Raw genomic sequence first — 16,065 nt, 5'->3', positions numbered from 1 at the left:
GAATTGAACTGGCAGCTTTTCAGTGCACAGGAGGATGCCCAACCAACTGAGCCACACTGGCCAGGGCAGGAATATTTAAAGTGACCCACAATAGAAGGCAATGTTCAGCCAAAATTAATGAATGTCAAAGTATCAGACATTATTTTCATTCACTAAAGGCTTGAATCATATCAAAGGTAGTCCTAGACAGAATCTTAGTTACAAATGAGTCAGGGGAGATAAAAACCAGACAAAACACACACGCAAAATTAGCCAAGAAAGGTAAGACATTTTATTTTACATACAAAAAGGGTGCAAACTGAATCCGTTCCTCCCCAAATTGGGGAAGAGGTATACTTAAAGATCACATTTGTGTTTTCCATGGTGCCCTAGGAAATGGGCTACTTGAGATAACACAGCAAGACCCATTTTCCATTTTCTCCAAAGAAGGCTACTTCCTCTGCAGAGGAGTTTTTCCTAATGATGTCACAAATCTCTCTCCTGGAGGAATCATTTCAAATACACTTGAAATTGACATTCATGTTTAAAAATACTACAAGTTTCATTTCACAGCTGAGCTTTGTGACCAGTGCCAGGGTTTATGAAACATTACACATCTAAAACAACAGGTTAAAAAAAACATAAGGCATTTAACAATGATCAGACACATCCACACATCAATTAAAACTGATTTCCACAGCTGATTTATACATTATCTAGTCTTAAAAAATTGCAATCAACATCCCAACATCTTTTTAAAAGTACAATGGGCAAAGATTAAAGAAACAAACAAAATAATATAATAAATTAGAGCATGTAATATATCCAATGGGAATTGATGAATCAACATTATTTTCCATTGGGGGGTTTATAGTATTTTTGGTTTCATCCTATCTTTTCTGCTGTTTATTCTTCTGATTGATAAATGGGGCTCATTCCCAGAGTCAGCTTGCTGTGACACTAATTTGAGAAGCTCACTTGTTACCTGTTTGCTTCCTAGAATATTCAGAAACACATGGTCCCAGCAGCCTGGGCTGAGTTTTTATGGAAGTGAAATACACACGAATGAGCACACACATACAAGCATACAAATGCAATCACACACAACCATCTGTAAATATATTTCCCCCCAAAGAAATGGCTCATCTTTCCTGAGACATTCCTAACAAATTGATAAGCCTCTTAAAAAAGCTTTCCGTGCAAGGGCTGGCCTGGGATTTGGTCTGGAGCTCATGAAGAGGAACACTGAAAATGCCTCAGCTGCCCTGGAGGAGGGGATGTGTGGGGAGAGGCAGTCAGGACAGCTGTCCTCTCGTGTGTGTTACTGGGATGACTGCACTGCACCTCCCTTTATTACCATGGATAACTCTGTGCGCTGAGATTTTGAAGGTGGTGATGGCACCAGAAAGATGATTGTGAGTAATAAAGGAAACTAATAAAAGAAACTGTCCACTGAACTGAGGTTACGGAATAACATCAAGTTTGGTAATCAAACTAGAAATATATGGAGTACACGTTCACTTTTTCCTTTGTAAGCTGATCTACAAATACTGGAGTGGAGTTCCTGGTTGTTTATGAGGAAATATGTCGTCTACTACTGTCTATATCCAGGGAACCTACTTACTATTTTGAATACAACGAAGAAATCTACTCTTTTGCACTCAGTCACCTGCAAAAGGAGTTAGGGCACACGTGTTCTTAAGACTGCTTAACCAGACTTCCAAGATTTCTTATTTGTGGCTAAAAATTGCTCAAAACTCTGCAAGTCCTCAGAAGGGCACAGATTTCCTCTTATTCAGATACATTCCTCCCACCCCCCAAAAGAAAACCCAAGAAAACAAAACCATAGGAATCCTATTGTGATTCCTACCATCCCAGTATGGGGAAGACTGAGTGTCACTGTCCATCAACCTCTGGAAGGTACTTGCCTGAAACCCTGGTATAGGCAAAAGCAAGAATCCCAGAGACAACTGCCTGTTACTTACAGGCCAATCCAGACGGTGTGCCTAGTTATCCTGGCTCCCTAAAGGCTTCTGAAATTTTCCCACCTTGGGGCAATGGTGGGGATGGCGGCAGTGAACTGGCAAAAGCAATGTTGGCTATATATGGCGCTGCAGGCTCCCACCCAGTCTGAGAAACTAGCCTTAACGTGGTGGCTTTGACACTGGAGATAACGTCAGGGCAACTCACTGGGAATGGAAAACAGGTTTATGAATAGGGAAGAGGTAACTGGGACACGGGTAGAGATGCATCAGAATGATGAAGTTCTTTTGAGAAGATGCTTTCTAGGCTGCCATGGAAGTACTTATTTTTGAAAAATGCAGGCCATGCTTGCTCACTGAGAGGGGGTTATATCTTTTGCATAAAAAGTTAAGGCTATGATCTTTAGTAACCACTCTGACATAACATCACCATCACTGCATATTCCTAACATTGAAAGTGATTACTAACACTGAGAATCAACACTGAACATGTACCACCAGAGTACATTTCCAGTGAACTGAGATGGACGTTACTATAGAGGCAAAGGACACCTCTTCTGGCTAATGGCAGGGGCTGTTTCTATGTAGCTGGAGTTCACTGAGAATTAATAGGCACTCAACACTTCTGCAGCAAACCCAGGATCCTGCTGTCTCCTATTGCCCCTGCATTCTGAAGTAAAATGGAGCTTTAACTGGAGGCCAACTTAGTCACCTGACTTGTACCTTTCTAGACCTTTTTACTCCTAGACAGACCCAAAATTGCAAGCAGGTGTTAAGGCAGTCACAAAAGCACACTGCTGCTGGCACCCATCCTTGCAGACCAGTCTGGAGTGAGATCACTGGGAAACACCAAGGTGTGTATAGCAAGTGATCAACCCTTACATGCTTAGACTTCGTAGACACAAGTCATGCTCTGGTCACAAGGGAAAGACCCTTTATGCCTTGGTGGATTTTGACCTGCTTGCCTCAATCTGCTCAGGATGCAATGCTTAAAGACTGCAGGGCTTGGGAGAACTCCCAATGGTATAATACTACTTTTTTCTTTTTTTCATGAACAGATGCTGTTAGTGCTTAATGCTAACTCAGAAACAATTGCATCAGTCCAAAAGAAAAAGATCCCTAGGTCGTAAAATGAAGAAAGCTCAAAAACTACAGAGCAAGTGGATTTGGGTAGGTGGTGGTTGCAGGGAGTGCCCAACCCCAAGGCCCTGGCTGAGCAACTATAGCAACAGAGTAGAGGAGGGAGCCCTGATATGCAGGTGGGGATGGAACTGATGGCCAAATTACTCCTTAGGTACTCATTTTTAAAATTTTAACGAAAATCACAATTGAATTTCTCAAGGGTCTGGGACTGCCTTGGAGAGCCAATGACCTTGGAAGGATCACCATTACCCTGCAGGACAGAGGGACCCAGGGCTTTCACCTTTGTTATGAAAATCAAATAGCAAGAGATTGTAGGGGGCAGAGTGAAAACAGTGCATTAGGAGGGACCCCCAAAACTGTTCAGGTTCACACCCTCAAGAGCTAGTCTTAAAAAAAAATTAAGACCAAAAAAGTCACAAACCCAGCTGCCTGCCTTGCAGCCAAGCTGGTCACTGCCTTTGCTTTTTTTTGTGGAAGCAGGGGGTGAGGAGGCACTTAGTGGGGTGTGGAGTGCGCCAAGAGGCTCCAGGTTCTGCCACCATTTCCCCTTGCCCTCCCTTGAGAGGCAAGGCTTTTTCTATACAGGTATGAGAAAGTTTCTATATAGGAAGTTAGTGTTGCCTCAATACCAACTGAGAAACTATGTAAATTTCAGTGATTATACCTTAACCACTAGATAATGTCAAGGAAACAAATCCCAATATTCAAAATCCTTGTGGGGAAGGGGTGTGACACTGAGTCTCCCAGCCACTTAGTTTTGTATACAGGAAAATTTCTCTTAAAGAAATGGAAGATTACAATCTTTATATAAGCTAAGCAAGTTTGAAGCGAAGGAAATGATATTTCCTGGCAAGGCCTGATGGAACAGGGGAAACCCAGTAACTGTTTTATGCTACTGCTATTTCTGCTCCATTCATCAAGGGACTTGTCAGGAAATGCCAACTACAAAAAGTATCCCCACACCCTCTAGTCCAAAAGACAGCCCTACACCTCAAGTCAGAGGCAATGATTTCTGTGTTCCCAGAACCACCAGACTAAGTCACCAGCCACTGTCCTCCAAGCTTAGCTCTCTCTACTTCCAGATATAAGACCTCATTCCCTGATGTAAACAATCCTTTCTCTATCACATCTGGAATGAGAGAGCACTGTTTGGATAAGCCACTGAACTCAAATGAAAACTGAGCACAAGATGAACTCCATACATTAATAATTTTTAAAGCAGTGAATGAGGAACCAAGACTCTTCATGGCAATATGTCATGTGACTATACCATGGTGGTGGTGTAGAGGCAGAGAGTATACTGGGAGAACATGCTCTAGATGAATGGCCATCTTATTTGGAAGGAGTCTATATCCAATTGAGAGGATAATTTCAGAGCTTTTATTTCAGTCTCCTTTCCCCTGGAATTTTCCAGCACCAACTAATCTTACCCTCCTGTTCACTCCAGCCCCATGTAGTGAGTCCTAAGCCTGCTGCTGTGGACCTGCTAGGAGAAAATCTGCAGGTGCCTGGTTTCTGATAAGGCAGGCCAGCCCAAATGCTCTAACTCAGCTACTGGGGCAGACAGTACATACCAATTTTATTTCCTGGCCCTATGATGCCAAATCCTGAGTTTCCTTTGGCAGCTGGAAGGCAGGTTCACTTTCCTCCTCTTTTTGTCCACTAGTGGCAATATGATGGTGGCGGTTTCATCACTAATTTTGTTCCCCAAAGTCACTAAGGAAATCACATGGCTATCTAGTTGGAAGTCCCTGGCAGTGGAGGAAACAGATGTTTCAGATTTTTAAAAGTTATCTCCTTCTCTGGGATGAACTGTCTCCTGGTCACAGTCTGGCTTGGCTGGTTCATCCCATGTGCTGGAGAGCTAGGCTGTCCAAACTGCAGGCTGATGAGGTCAAGAGGCTCTGGTAGGGACATTCTTCAGTAGCTGAGAAGATGAATGAAAATTCAAGTATGTTTCCTTGCCAACCTGAGTGTTTCTCAGAATGACATGGAGTTTGGCTTCTTCTCTTCTGGGTGTTGCAGACCCAACTCTTTCCATTGAGAATGTCCTCTGGACCCATGTTCTCTCTGAATGGCTTGGCTGGCCCCATCCCCCTCAAAACAGAAAAAAAGTAAAACTCCCAATATAACCAGACACAATATGCATCTGCCATGTTTTCTGTTAAAAAAACAAAAACAAAAAACTAAAAGTGCAATAAAGTCAGGTTTTTTTTCCTTTTCTCAGAACAATTTGCATTGTTCTACTACTGACTGGAGAATAGAGTTCGCTTGTCAAGAAAGCTAAGAATGCCAACACAGAGGGACAGTAGACTGCAGATTCCTCACAGCTTGTGTCCTACAGTGTAACTTCACAGGAGGGAGGGAGGGAGTAACCTGCACCCCGTGGCCAGTTGGGGATGGAGGCTGCGCAGGCACAGAGGAAGAGGAAGCCGTACTGCCAGATACCCCTGGAAGGTAGAGAAGGTCCTTCTCCAGCTCAGGCCTGCCATCTTCCTCCTGCCTTCTTGGCCACACCCCCAGCCTCTTGAGTTCCTTCAGCAGACAAAGCCTTCAACTCACTAGCTTTAGTGCTGGAGAGGGTTGAGGGTGGGGCAAGGACCAGGAGTAAACTAAGGGGAGGGAAGAGAATAGTAGTCCTTGAGTTTTTGTGAATGACACCTTCACTGTAAACAATAGGAAGGAGAGTCAACCAGGTGGCCCCAAGGGCAAGCAGTGGAGGAGCAGCAGCTCTGGGACCTGCTCAGAGCCTTAGGCAGGTAGGGACAGCCACTGACCCACTGGGCCCTGGCTGCCCACACTGGCTCCTTCTGGGGGCATCCGTTTTCTTTTTGGTTTGGATCTCCACCCTCCCCAGCAGAGGAGTCCTTTCCAATGAGAAATGGCAGGAGCTGCAGGTGCAATCGAGTCAGAGTCCCCAGGGCCTGAGGACTCCTGGGAGGCACTGGTCACTTGTGGCGCTGAGCAGTCTTCTTCCTTTTCCTCTTAAAGAAACAGCAGCACCTGGAGCACAAGGAACATTGCAAGTCAGTGTCAGAGGCCTGCAGCTCCAACAGACTTCTGCCTGCTTCTGCTTACTGCAGGGTGTGGAATTCTCCCCGGCACCCACCCACAGGGCACTCCACCAGCGACAGTGGAGGCAGTAGGCAGTGTCTGCCAGGGAAGCCAAGGCAAAAGCTGCTTCACTTCCATGTGCAGCTACCAAACAATGGTCCAGACGCTGCAGGCTAGGCGGGGCCGAGGCAAGCACCTCTGGAAGGAGGATGGAGGCGGCTATTTCCTAGTGTAGCACCCAACCCACACGTCCCATCTTTCCAAAGAACCAAGGTTGGGGGTCTGGGGGTTGCACAACAGGCCACACTGTCTGCCCCTTGAGAGAGGGAAAAATTTAATGCAGCTACAGTGGTCAGCAATATGGAGGCTAAACTGAGGCAAACCAACCCCACGGAAGTATGATGTTTGGAACTCTAGGAGAATCACACCACTACACCAAGGAAGAAACAAACATTCTCTCTCCCCATCCCTGCCCCCACCCAGCTACTTAGATAGGCAGAAGCCCTGCCTCTAATGAACTGGGAGCCCAGATATCCTGACTGCAGTCGGCACAGCCCACTCTTCATTCTGAGAGGATCGATGCCACGGCCCAGGAGCTGATCACCAGGAGGCATCTGGTGCCAGGTCTTCCTCAACTTAGCTTCCAGACACTGCTGCTGCTGTGCCAGCCTGGGTTATAGGACTGACCCTGCTTAGGGTGGTGGCTGGGTCTGCTCCTTCCATGAGCCCTCTAAGTGCTGCCTCCTGGGCAACAGCCATAACCCTGGCACATCCCTAAGCCTGGCTATCCCCTCCTTACTCCTGCCTGTGGAACAGGAAGCACCTCTTTCTCAGGTCCAGAAGGGGGTGATAAGGGCTGTGGCATGGCTGGTGCATAAGATATGTCCTTTCTAGGACTTTGACACATGGGAAATGAGAAGGTAGTGAATGAGTCATGATGGAGGGGAGTAAAGTTGGAAGTATAACTCAGATTTGCCGGACCCTTGAAAAAAAAGTTTTTATGAGAAAACTATCTTAGAGTTGCTTGCCCAATCCTTCTAGGCTTACTGCCAGGAATATTCATATGGAAATAAAGAACTGCTGCTTACTTCCTATATCCCTAAGTTTTCCACTTTAGCTAAGATTCCCTCCTTTTTCAGTCAGTCCCCTTGGTATTTCCTACACCCATTGGACTAGTTATTAAAAATTCGAAGAACTCTTGGAATGCAAAAATAGACATTTACACAGATAATAATGGGCTTTAACCATATCTGAATGAATCAAACATGGATTTTGGAAATAGCATCTTAATAAGGTCTTAAGATTTTCTAAGAGTATTAATGACATTTGTAAAGTACTACTAATGGGTTTGAGTACAGTTACTAAACAAAGTATAGTGTGTATTTGGAGACTGAATACATTCTCTCTTTTTTTAAAATTTATTTTTATTGATTTCAGAGGGAGGAAGGGAGAGGGAGAGAGATAGAAAAATTAATGATTAGAGTCACTGACTGGCTGCCTCCTGCACGCCCCCTACTGGGGATCGAGCCCGCAACCCGGCATGTGCCCTGACCAGGAATCGAACCTTGATCCCTGGATCCTAGGTCGATACTCAGCTGCTGAGCCATGCCGGTCAGGCTGAATACATTCTTTTATGTAAAAATGAGCAACAGTTTTGATTGTTTCAAACAGTCCTCAATGGTATCCCTGAGGAAGGACTCAAGAAAATGATCTTTTTCTGTATACATATGGTTTAGAAAAAAGACATTTTCCAAGTTGAATGTCCTGAAATTAATATTAAACAAGGCAAATTAAATATCATGGGAGCACCAATATTTCAATACAGGTACCTGTTCCCTATTAACCATGACTTTTAGAGGGATCACTAACATTTAAGCCAGTATCTATTCTTACTCTTTTTAGAGGATGTTAAGATGATGACTTTGTGTTTTTGTTTTTAAATAAGAGCAATCATAAAAAAGTTTGAAATACTGTTTTAGTCCATCTCAAGTGATAGGACTTTTCTTTTACCTCCTCTGAAGCAAGTCATAAGAAATTAATGTCCGCTTATAAGCGTATCATAACCTGATGTGCAACGCTGTTCACCTGATTGGAGAGTGTGAGCTGTGGTTTAGAGCCCCAGATTAATTTTTTCTGGTTACTGTAGTTAAAGCTTTAGCAGTCGCAGGTTTTAATAATTCTACCCACAAGGAATCGGACTCCAAAATCTGCTCAACTCTTTGGTTTCTGTGGTGACTACTGGCAACAGGACCCATTAAACTTGGTCAAATCCAGACCAAACTGACTGATTCCATACAGAGATCTTACTATCGGAAGAAGATGAAGGCCAGTGATGAACTCTTCTTGGGTCTTAGGTTTCCTTCCAGTTGATTCTTTGATTGGTTGACCAGAAGTTCTTAACATGCTGGAGTGAAAATCAATCTATTCTCCCTATTCACAAGCCACCAAATGCTCTTCCCCCAGGCCTCTGAGCCACTTATTTGCCTTTTCTATGAGCCCTCCAAGCGCTGCCTCCTGAGCAACAGTAGTAGCCCTGGCACATCCCTAAGCCTGAGTATCCCCTCCTTACTCCTGGCCTTAGGAATAGGGAACACCTCTTGCTCAGGTAGTGACTAGTCCAGAAGGGGGTGATGAGGGCTGTGGCATGGCTGGTGCAAGGGATAACGTCCTCTGACTATGCCCTGCTCTCTTACTATGTTCTGGCTCTCTCCCTTCACCTATTCCTTTAATATTGTTTTCTTCTTTGTTGTACTTGTATACTCTTCCCTTGCTCTAATAGCTGGTTCAAGTTCCACAGTATCCTTGACCATCCTGTCCACAGTGACCTATCAAGAAACAATTACATAAGTACCCTGGAGAACCACTTGTCATTTCAAGTATGTATGCCTTATCTCTCTAGTGAGATGGTACCTAAGCTCTTTGGGGGAGGCCTTGGGATCTCCTAGAGTTCCAAGCAATGAGTTGGATAAGCACACAGCAGGCCTTGTCTTTGCAATCAGAATCACACGGCTGACACTTCACAGGGAAAAACAGACTGTAGCACTGTCAGATTACACAGACTAGTGTTTGCTAAATAAATAGGCCCAATGTACTACTCCTTGATGCTGTAAGACTACAAATTCTCTCTCCATAAAGCCCAACTGTTACCTTCAATACATCCCTGTCCCTGGGAAACCCCATAGGCCACTTGGCTTAGGGTTCAGAAACCAATGCCCAACCCAGTCACTGAAGACAAATAGAAACAAGGCAGTCATAGAGGCCAGCAGGCCACTATCACCACACAGAATATGACCCCAAGCATGCAGACAATGTAGGAGAGTTACAATTCCAGACTGCAAGAGACCAACTAGTTCAGGAGCAGGAAGTTCACAGGCAGTTTTCAGGAAGAGAGCTGTGAAGAGGGCTCTGTCGTATAGCAAGAATGTGCCTCACCAAACATGGATTCTTTAGGGTTTCCCTTTCTAAGTACCTCATATTGTTCCTAAGAATGCATTCGAGGAACCTGGAAAAGAGGGCTCCAATATCTCATTGGCCAAGTCAGCCCTTGGCCCACTATACTCTCTTACAGGAAGGAAAAAAAAGGACAATAAACAAAATACAAACAAACAAAAAACCCAAAACAATAACAACAAAATGTCCATCTCTCCCCTGAGCTCTCTTTTTTTGAGAGACTCATATTCTACAGCTGAAAGAACTAGCCAAATCGAAAGGAAAACTCACCAATTTTCCCAAAGCAGTTCATTTCCAGGTAGAGACCATGCTGCAGAATGAAATTATCTGGCAACAACTGTCCTTGGGGTTGTGAGGAATAATGTAAACTGATATAGTAATTGTATCCTCCTACTCTGTCCCTCTCTGTCTGATAACATCTGGTGGTATTAATTTGAGAAAAAAATTCATTCAGCTAAAAATGAAGAGATAATTTTGAATACTGTGGGATAGATACTGTTTTGACAGGAGGAGGCAGCAAATAGGTGGGTTTGAAAGGAAAGAAGGAATAGATTAATTCCTAGGTACAGGCCTGTCCCATCCCCACCTTGTGGATCTAGTTCCCCAGTCTGGGTGGTTAGCAAAGGTGGCCTATGAAAGCCATTCAGTGTTCCTAAGGCATTCTGTTTGGCTTTGCCAATCCCAGCCCAGTCTGGTCCACTCCCCTAGCATGTGGACTGGAGAGAGGGACTCACCACAGGTTGAGCATTTTCAGGCAGCTACACAGTGTGTAAAGAGAAAAACACAGAAAGGAAGAGAGAGAAAGAGATATTAGTTCACAGACGTGAGATGGAAGGGACTCCCTGTGAGCCATGCAAACATGCAGTATGTTGTGTCTGTGTTTAGTTTCTTCCTCTGTCAAGGTAGGGTGAGTAGGCCCAGGCCACTTGGTCCCCACACTAAAGTGGAGGGGGCAGGTGCCTGACAGAAGCTTCATGATGGGAGCTGGATCTCAGTGAGGGGTAAAGCAAAACAGAAAGAGAGTTGATGGGCGCCCCAGGGTGAGCTTTCCTGGGCACGTTCCAGGAATGTAACAGAGAAAGAGCAAATGATCTTGCCTATAAGAATTCAATTAAGCACCAAAGTTAAGCCATTTTGGTTCCTACATGAATTCTTAGTGTGCAATTTGTTAAGCTAACCTCCCAACTATTCTGAGGGAAAGAGAAGTCTTTAGGCTTTCTACAAGTCCAACATGCCTGATCAAAGCTGTCAGCAGTTAAATTTTCTTCTAAAGGGGGACAAAAGGCAGGATTAAGAGACACTTTATTTTATTAGGAGAGGACTCAGAGTGAGGAGGGTCACTACTCTGGATTAAGGTATAACTGCCAGAGAAGGGCATAAATCCCATTCTTGTTACTTTTCAGGGGAAATTAGGACCGTATTTGCTAATTTATAGCAAAAGTCAGTGTATAACCAAAAATTCCTGTGTTCTTATCATACATAACAAAAGTCACTCAACCAAAAAGCTGCCTTGTCTCACTACCTTTCTAATCATACTTAAACAAGGACGTATCCTGTAGCTAGAGAAAAAGGGAAGTCAGATGTTCATTTTGTGTATGGAACAAAGATTAAGACCCTTCCATGTCTCTCTTCCTTTACAAAAAACAAGCTTGATGAGGAATCCCAAACTAAAAGCTTGGAAGTGAAGGTTTCATTGTCTCCCCAATGCCCTAGTTGAATCTCAAGATAGGCAACAACCTTTTTTCCATAAGCAGGCTGCAGGGACAAATGGCATCATAGCTGCATGTAATGAGGGGTTGTTTGGGACGCCTTGTGCTTCTCTAGCTGTGACTTCTTCCCATGAATATGATCAAGCAGGTAAACACACAGTTCCGCCTAACATCCCCCCTCACACACACACATAGAAGGCCAAGAAAAACATGGCTATGCCCTGAAAGTTCCCTGGGCGAGCTTCTCAAAGCTCATGAAATCACTAGAGGAATCAGCACACAAAATGCCCTAAGCTATAAGCTTTTGGATGGCATTTGGTCAAACACAATTGCTCCCCTCTGGTTTCTACAAATTTAAGGCCCAAACCTGAAACTTGTGGCAAAGAGACACAGTGGTCCCTTCTTGCTAATTTGGGAGACGTTAAACTCTCTTTACATCCTATAGTTTATATTATAGCAGAACAGAATACACCAGATTGGAATCTCTTTGTGAATGACCCCTTATCTTACACATAGGACACAAACGGCACACTCACATACATGATTAGTGTACACATTTACTGAAATGAAATGAGATGAATGGGTTCAAAAGATAAACCTGTATAGGACATATTATAAGATTAAAGCCCATTCAATCTTGGTATTCAAAGTATATTATTAAAAGCAGAGCTAAACTTCTAGCCTTCAAAGTAATAGCCACAATGGTGAATTGGAAGTGAGGTGGGGTGAGAATGCGTACAGCCATCTTTCAAGCCCAGACAATGTTTGGATCAGACCACGTCTAGTGCAGTGGTTATACATTTGAATGTACCCTGGCTATACATGTGAACCATCTCGACTTTACAAATTCCTGATGCTCAGGCCATATTCCAGATAAATTAAATCAGAATCTCTGAGGCCAGGATTCAGGTATTTGTATTTTCTAACAAGTTCCAGGTGACTCCAAAGTGTAGCCAAGGTTGAGAACCCATAGGGAAGGAGTGCCACATGGTATACTTGGGAGAATAAAGTTTTGTCATAGAAACCGAAAAACTGTGAATACCATTAACATCTCCAAAGTCCCTGAGAATGGGGAGCATCTTTCCTTACTAAAATAGTCTTTTCGAGGCGTTAGAAAACTGCCCTGTCCTCTTATGTATCAGGGCCTTATATAGCCTGGGAGAGGAGCATCTGAAGCTGCCTACAGTCAGCAGGGACTCGACAGGAGAGAGTCCATCATCCTCACTTGTTTTTTATCTACTGAGTAGGAATCCTCGAGTCCTGGCTTTGTAAGTAAAGACCTCCTGACAGCAAAGTAGGCCCAGCATTTAGATGGGCAGCAGAGGAATAGGCAGGAGGGGTGACCGTGCAAAGTGTATCTGGAAGGAAGAAGAATGCAGGTCTGGATTGGCCTCTCACCACTTTATATCCAGAAGGGTAAGCATGTTCTGGCTTGTATTTAGGTTATTTGGGGACTCAAGAGACCACTTAGGATGCAATATCACTAAATATGTTGTCTGCTTCTGAGAACAGGACACAAGGGTAGCCTGAATGTTCTCAAAGGATTTACAAGAAAAATCATTCACATCATGACTGGCAGCAGTAACTGATCTATAAAGGACTTCTCTCTTCCTACCTTGTGTCTTGTTGGAGGTTAAACCTGGATCTGAATTTGGGATGGGGAAAAAAGGGAAAGAAGTGCTAGAAATGCTGCTTTTGTAGTAGAATCAGCAATTAGTTCTCCTTCCACCCCATATTCTAAGAGTTTAAACACAGACCATGCAGAGAGCACCAAGGGGCTGGTGGTATGGACAGGGCAAGACATTCACATGCAAGAGCACCAGAATAGGAGGTGGGGTAACCTCCTTACCCTCTTGGGATTAGTGTGATTTCCTTTCCTTCTCAAGACCCTTTCACTCATAGGTACAGAGACTATTTTCCTTGCCTTACTTATGTGAGTCTCTATGAATCCAGAATCATCTAAGTGAGAACAAAATGGCGCTGAAACCCTTGCTCCAGGATTATATATGCAGAGTGGTTAACCAAGAACCAGAAATTTCATGCTGTTCAGCATAGCCCATGGTTGAGATAAGCAGATTTTTGTGTGTCCCATAGGAAGCAAGAAGCTCCAGGGTACCAAGAGGCTCATGACTACTATCTATTATAGGTCTTCTATCATGATTCTTTTAGTTCACTATGTCTTTGCCTCATGTGGACTAGAAAAACATGATTGTCTTCTGGAAATCACAACTAAAGAAGGGCAGCAGCAGCCTTAGAGTACCATGCAAAAAATAAAATGCCCAAAAGAAGAAAGCTATGGACACAAGCATGAGGAATTCAGTCTGAGATTAGCAGCACACAGAGAAGAAGAGACAGAATAAAATATTTTTTAATCTATGACTCAAGAGCCCCCTTGAAAGATGAACATACTTAGCTTCCTCCACTACTTCCACCTCGGCGTGAGCTGTGATTGGTGCATTGGAGTGAGCTCCCGTGGGGTCATCGACATTCAGCTCTCCATTGGTTGAGCTAACCACCTGAAACAGAAAGAGAGTGTGACAGACACCGAGAAATACGAACCTCCTGCCAGTGCCAGAGAGGGTCACTAAGAGACATCTGGTCTCTTACTTAGGCACTAGTCAAGCAGTATCTGGAATGTTTGTTCTTCTGGGTTGAGGGGCCAACTGTCCTAATTTAGGAAAGGTTCCCAGCTCCTATCATGTGAGAATACAAAATTCAATGATGTGATCACATAATGATGATAACTTCCATACTGAATGCCTACTCTGTGTCAGGGACTCTACTAGATTGTGTGTATTATGTATGTGTAAATTTAACCCCCACAAAAATCCTACGCAATAGGTCACATTACTGTCTTTGATTCTACTCCTCCTACTTTATTATGCTGTAATTATAATATAGACTCATCCATGATGATGTTAAAAATTCTACAAAGGAAATCAATAGTGGACACCAGAAACTATAAGCAATCACACTTTCCTTCAGAAATTTCTTCATGGCTTTGACCATCAGTTTGAAGTTACTCAAACAACAAGACTGCCCTCTGGTGAGAGGGCAGACGGTAAGGAAATGCTTTCCCTTGGAAGACCAGTCTGATTTCAACAACCTTTATTTCAGGTTCAGTGTCATCTCATGTCTCACTGATGGTCCCCGAATTGTAACTGAAGGCTCTCACTCCTGTCATCTGGTTAATGTGGACCCGATCAGGCTTCTCTTGCTGTACAGTTGCTTCTGCCTCCTGGTTTCATTTCCAGCACATGATTCCTGTTTATGTGGGTGCTGGGGAGTGGGAAAAGGGACCCCGCTGCACAAACCACTCTGCTGTTAAAGATCTTGGCTGAAACATGGGAGAGAACCACAAAATAGGATAAATGGTTCGGATATCATATGCCCTTAGGTAAGTAACTTCATTTATTTGAGACTGTTTCTTACAGGTTGAGAATTATACAAGAAAATGTATGAGACAGTGCCTGGTACAATATCTGGTGCACAGAGTGGAGGCAGTATAGCACAGTACATAAGATATGGGCACTAGACTTAGTCAGCCTGGGGTTTGAACCCTAGCTCCAACCACTTACTTGCTATGGGTCCTTGGGCAAGATCCTCAATCTTTCTGTGCCTGAGCTTCCTAATCTGTAAAATGGGGAAACAATGCTGCTTACCTAATTGGGTTACTGTGCAGACAATCCACAGAAAGTGCTTTCAAAGTGCCATGGTACATAGCAATGGCTCCATAAATATTCATATTACTGTTATTCTCCCTATATAAATGTTTATTCTTATCTCTCTCTAAATCTGGGGTCCTTACCAGAGTTAATTCATAAAAATTTCCTACAGTCATAAAGAGGAAGGTGGAAAGAAATGCTTACTATAAGGAGTCTTTTAGGTTTCAAAGAAGGGCAGACAAGGTGAATACTACTTACCAGCAGTCTATGCCCATCATTATTACTAAACCAGCAATATTTATTGTCCTTATTAATAATACATGCCTTAAAAAAATGAAAACTATGCTGCATGGTTAAAGAAACCTACAATATTAAATGTGGACTTACGCGAGGGAGACCCAAATTTCTGCTAAGGATCCAATTTAGCATCTCTGATTAATGGAACCATCCAATTTTATTTATCTCCTGACATGATATAATAATAAGTACTATATGACTATCTATGTAGTATTCTTGGCCCTCCCCCCTTAAAGTTTTATCTGAATTCAAGTATGATGGAAACAAACTGACAAATTCAAAATGTGGGGCATTCTATAGGACAATAAGGCTAGACTCTTCAAAAAAGATATGTCTTAAAAATCTTTTTTCTTTTTAAGACATGGGTGACTGTTACAAATTAAAAGAGATTAAGAATTCAGAGACCAAAAAATTGAAAGAGACTGAAGAGGCATAACACCAAATGCAATGTATGAACCTTGATTAAATCTGGAACACTGTAAAATTAATTTGGGGGACAATTGTGGAAAATGTGATATGTAATGTAGATTAGACATTATGGAATTATTATTAATTTTCTTGGTTATAAAAATGGTGTTACTGGGTACATGAGAGAATATTTCTGTTCGTAGGAGATGAAGGCTGAAGTATTTTGAGATAAAATGTAATGATGACTGCAACGTACATTTAGTTTGGTGAACATGCCCCCTGTCCCCACAACTCCTCACACACAGTTAAAGCAAATATGGTAAAATCTTACTAATTTGTTAAGAATATAAACAGGTTCACTGCATCCTCCCTCCCCAC

At 43.2% G+C, this 16,065-nt stretch overlaps 1 protein-coding gene across 5 annotated transcripts in view; it reads right to left on the bottom strand.

Moving 5' to 3' along the window:
- Positions 1-248: 248 nt before the first annotated feature.
- Positions 249-16,065, bottom strand: part of CSNK1G1 (casein kinase 1 gamma 1) — a 137,823-nt gene continuing 122,006 nt past the window's right edge. For 4 of the 5 annotated variants that reach the window (XM_087820921.1, XM_016208592.2, XM_016208593.2 and 1 more), the window contains one exon: positions 11,754-13,833. In XM_087820921.1, coding sequence (XP_087677047.1) covers positions 13,645-13,833 — 189 coding nt within the window. In that variant the 3' untranslated portion in view covers positions 11,754-13,644. Of the gene's footprint in view, positions 6,108-11,753; positions 13,834-16,065 lie in introns of those variants that run through there. The other variant, XM_087820943.1, reaches the window with a different exon arrangement.

This window comes from Miniopterus natalensis, chromosome 1, assembly GCF_054644295.1.
Source record: "Miniopterus natalensis isolate mMinNat1 chromosome 1, mMinNat1.hap1, whole genome shotgun sequence".
Taxonomy (NCBI): domain Eukaryota; kingdom Metazoa; phylum Chordata; class Mammalia; order Chiroptera; family Miniopteridae; genus Miniopterus; species Miniopterus natalensis.
Note: the sequence above shows the minus strand (reverse complement) of the source record. Positions and strands in the feature narration are given on the sequence as shown.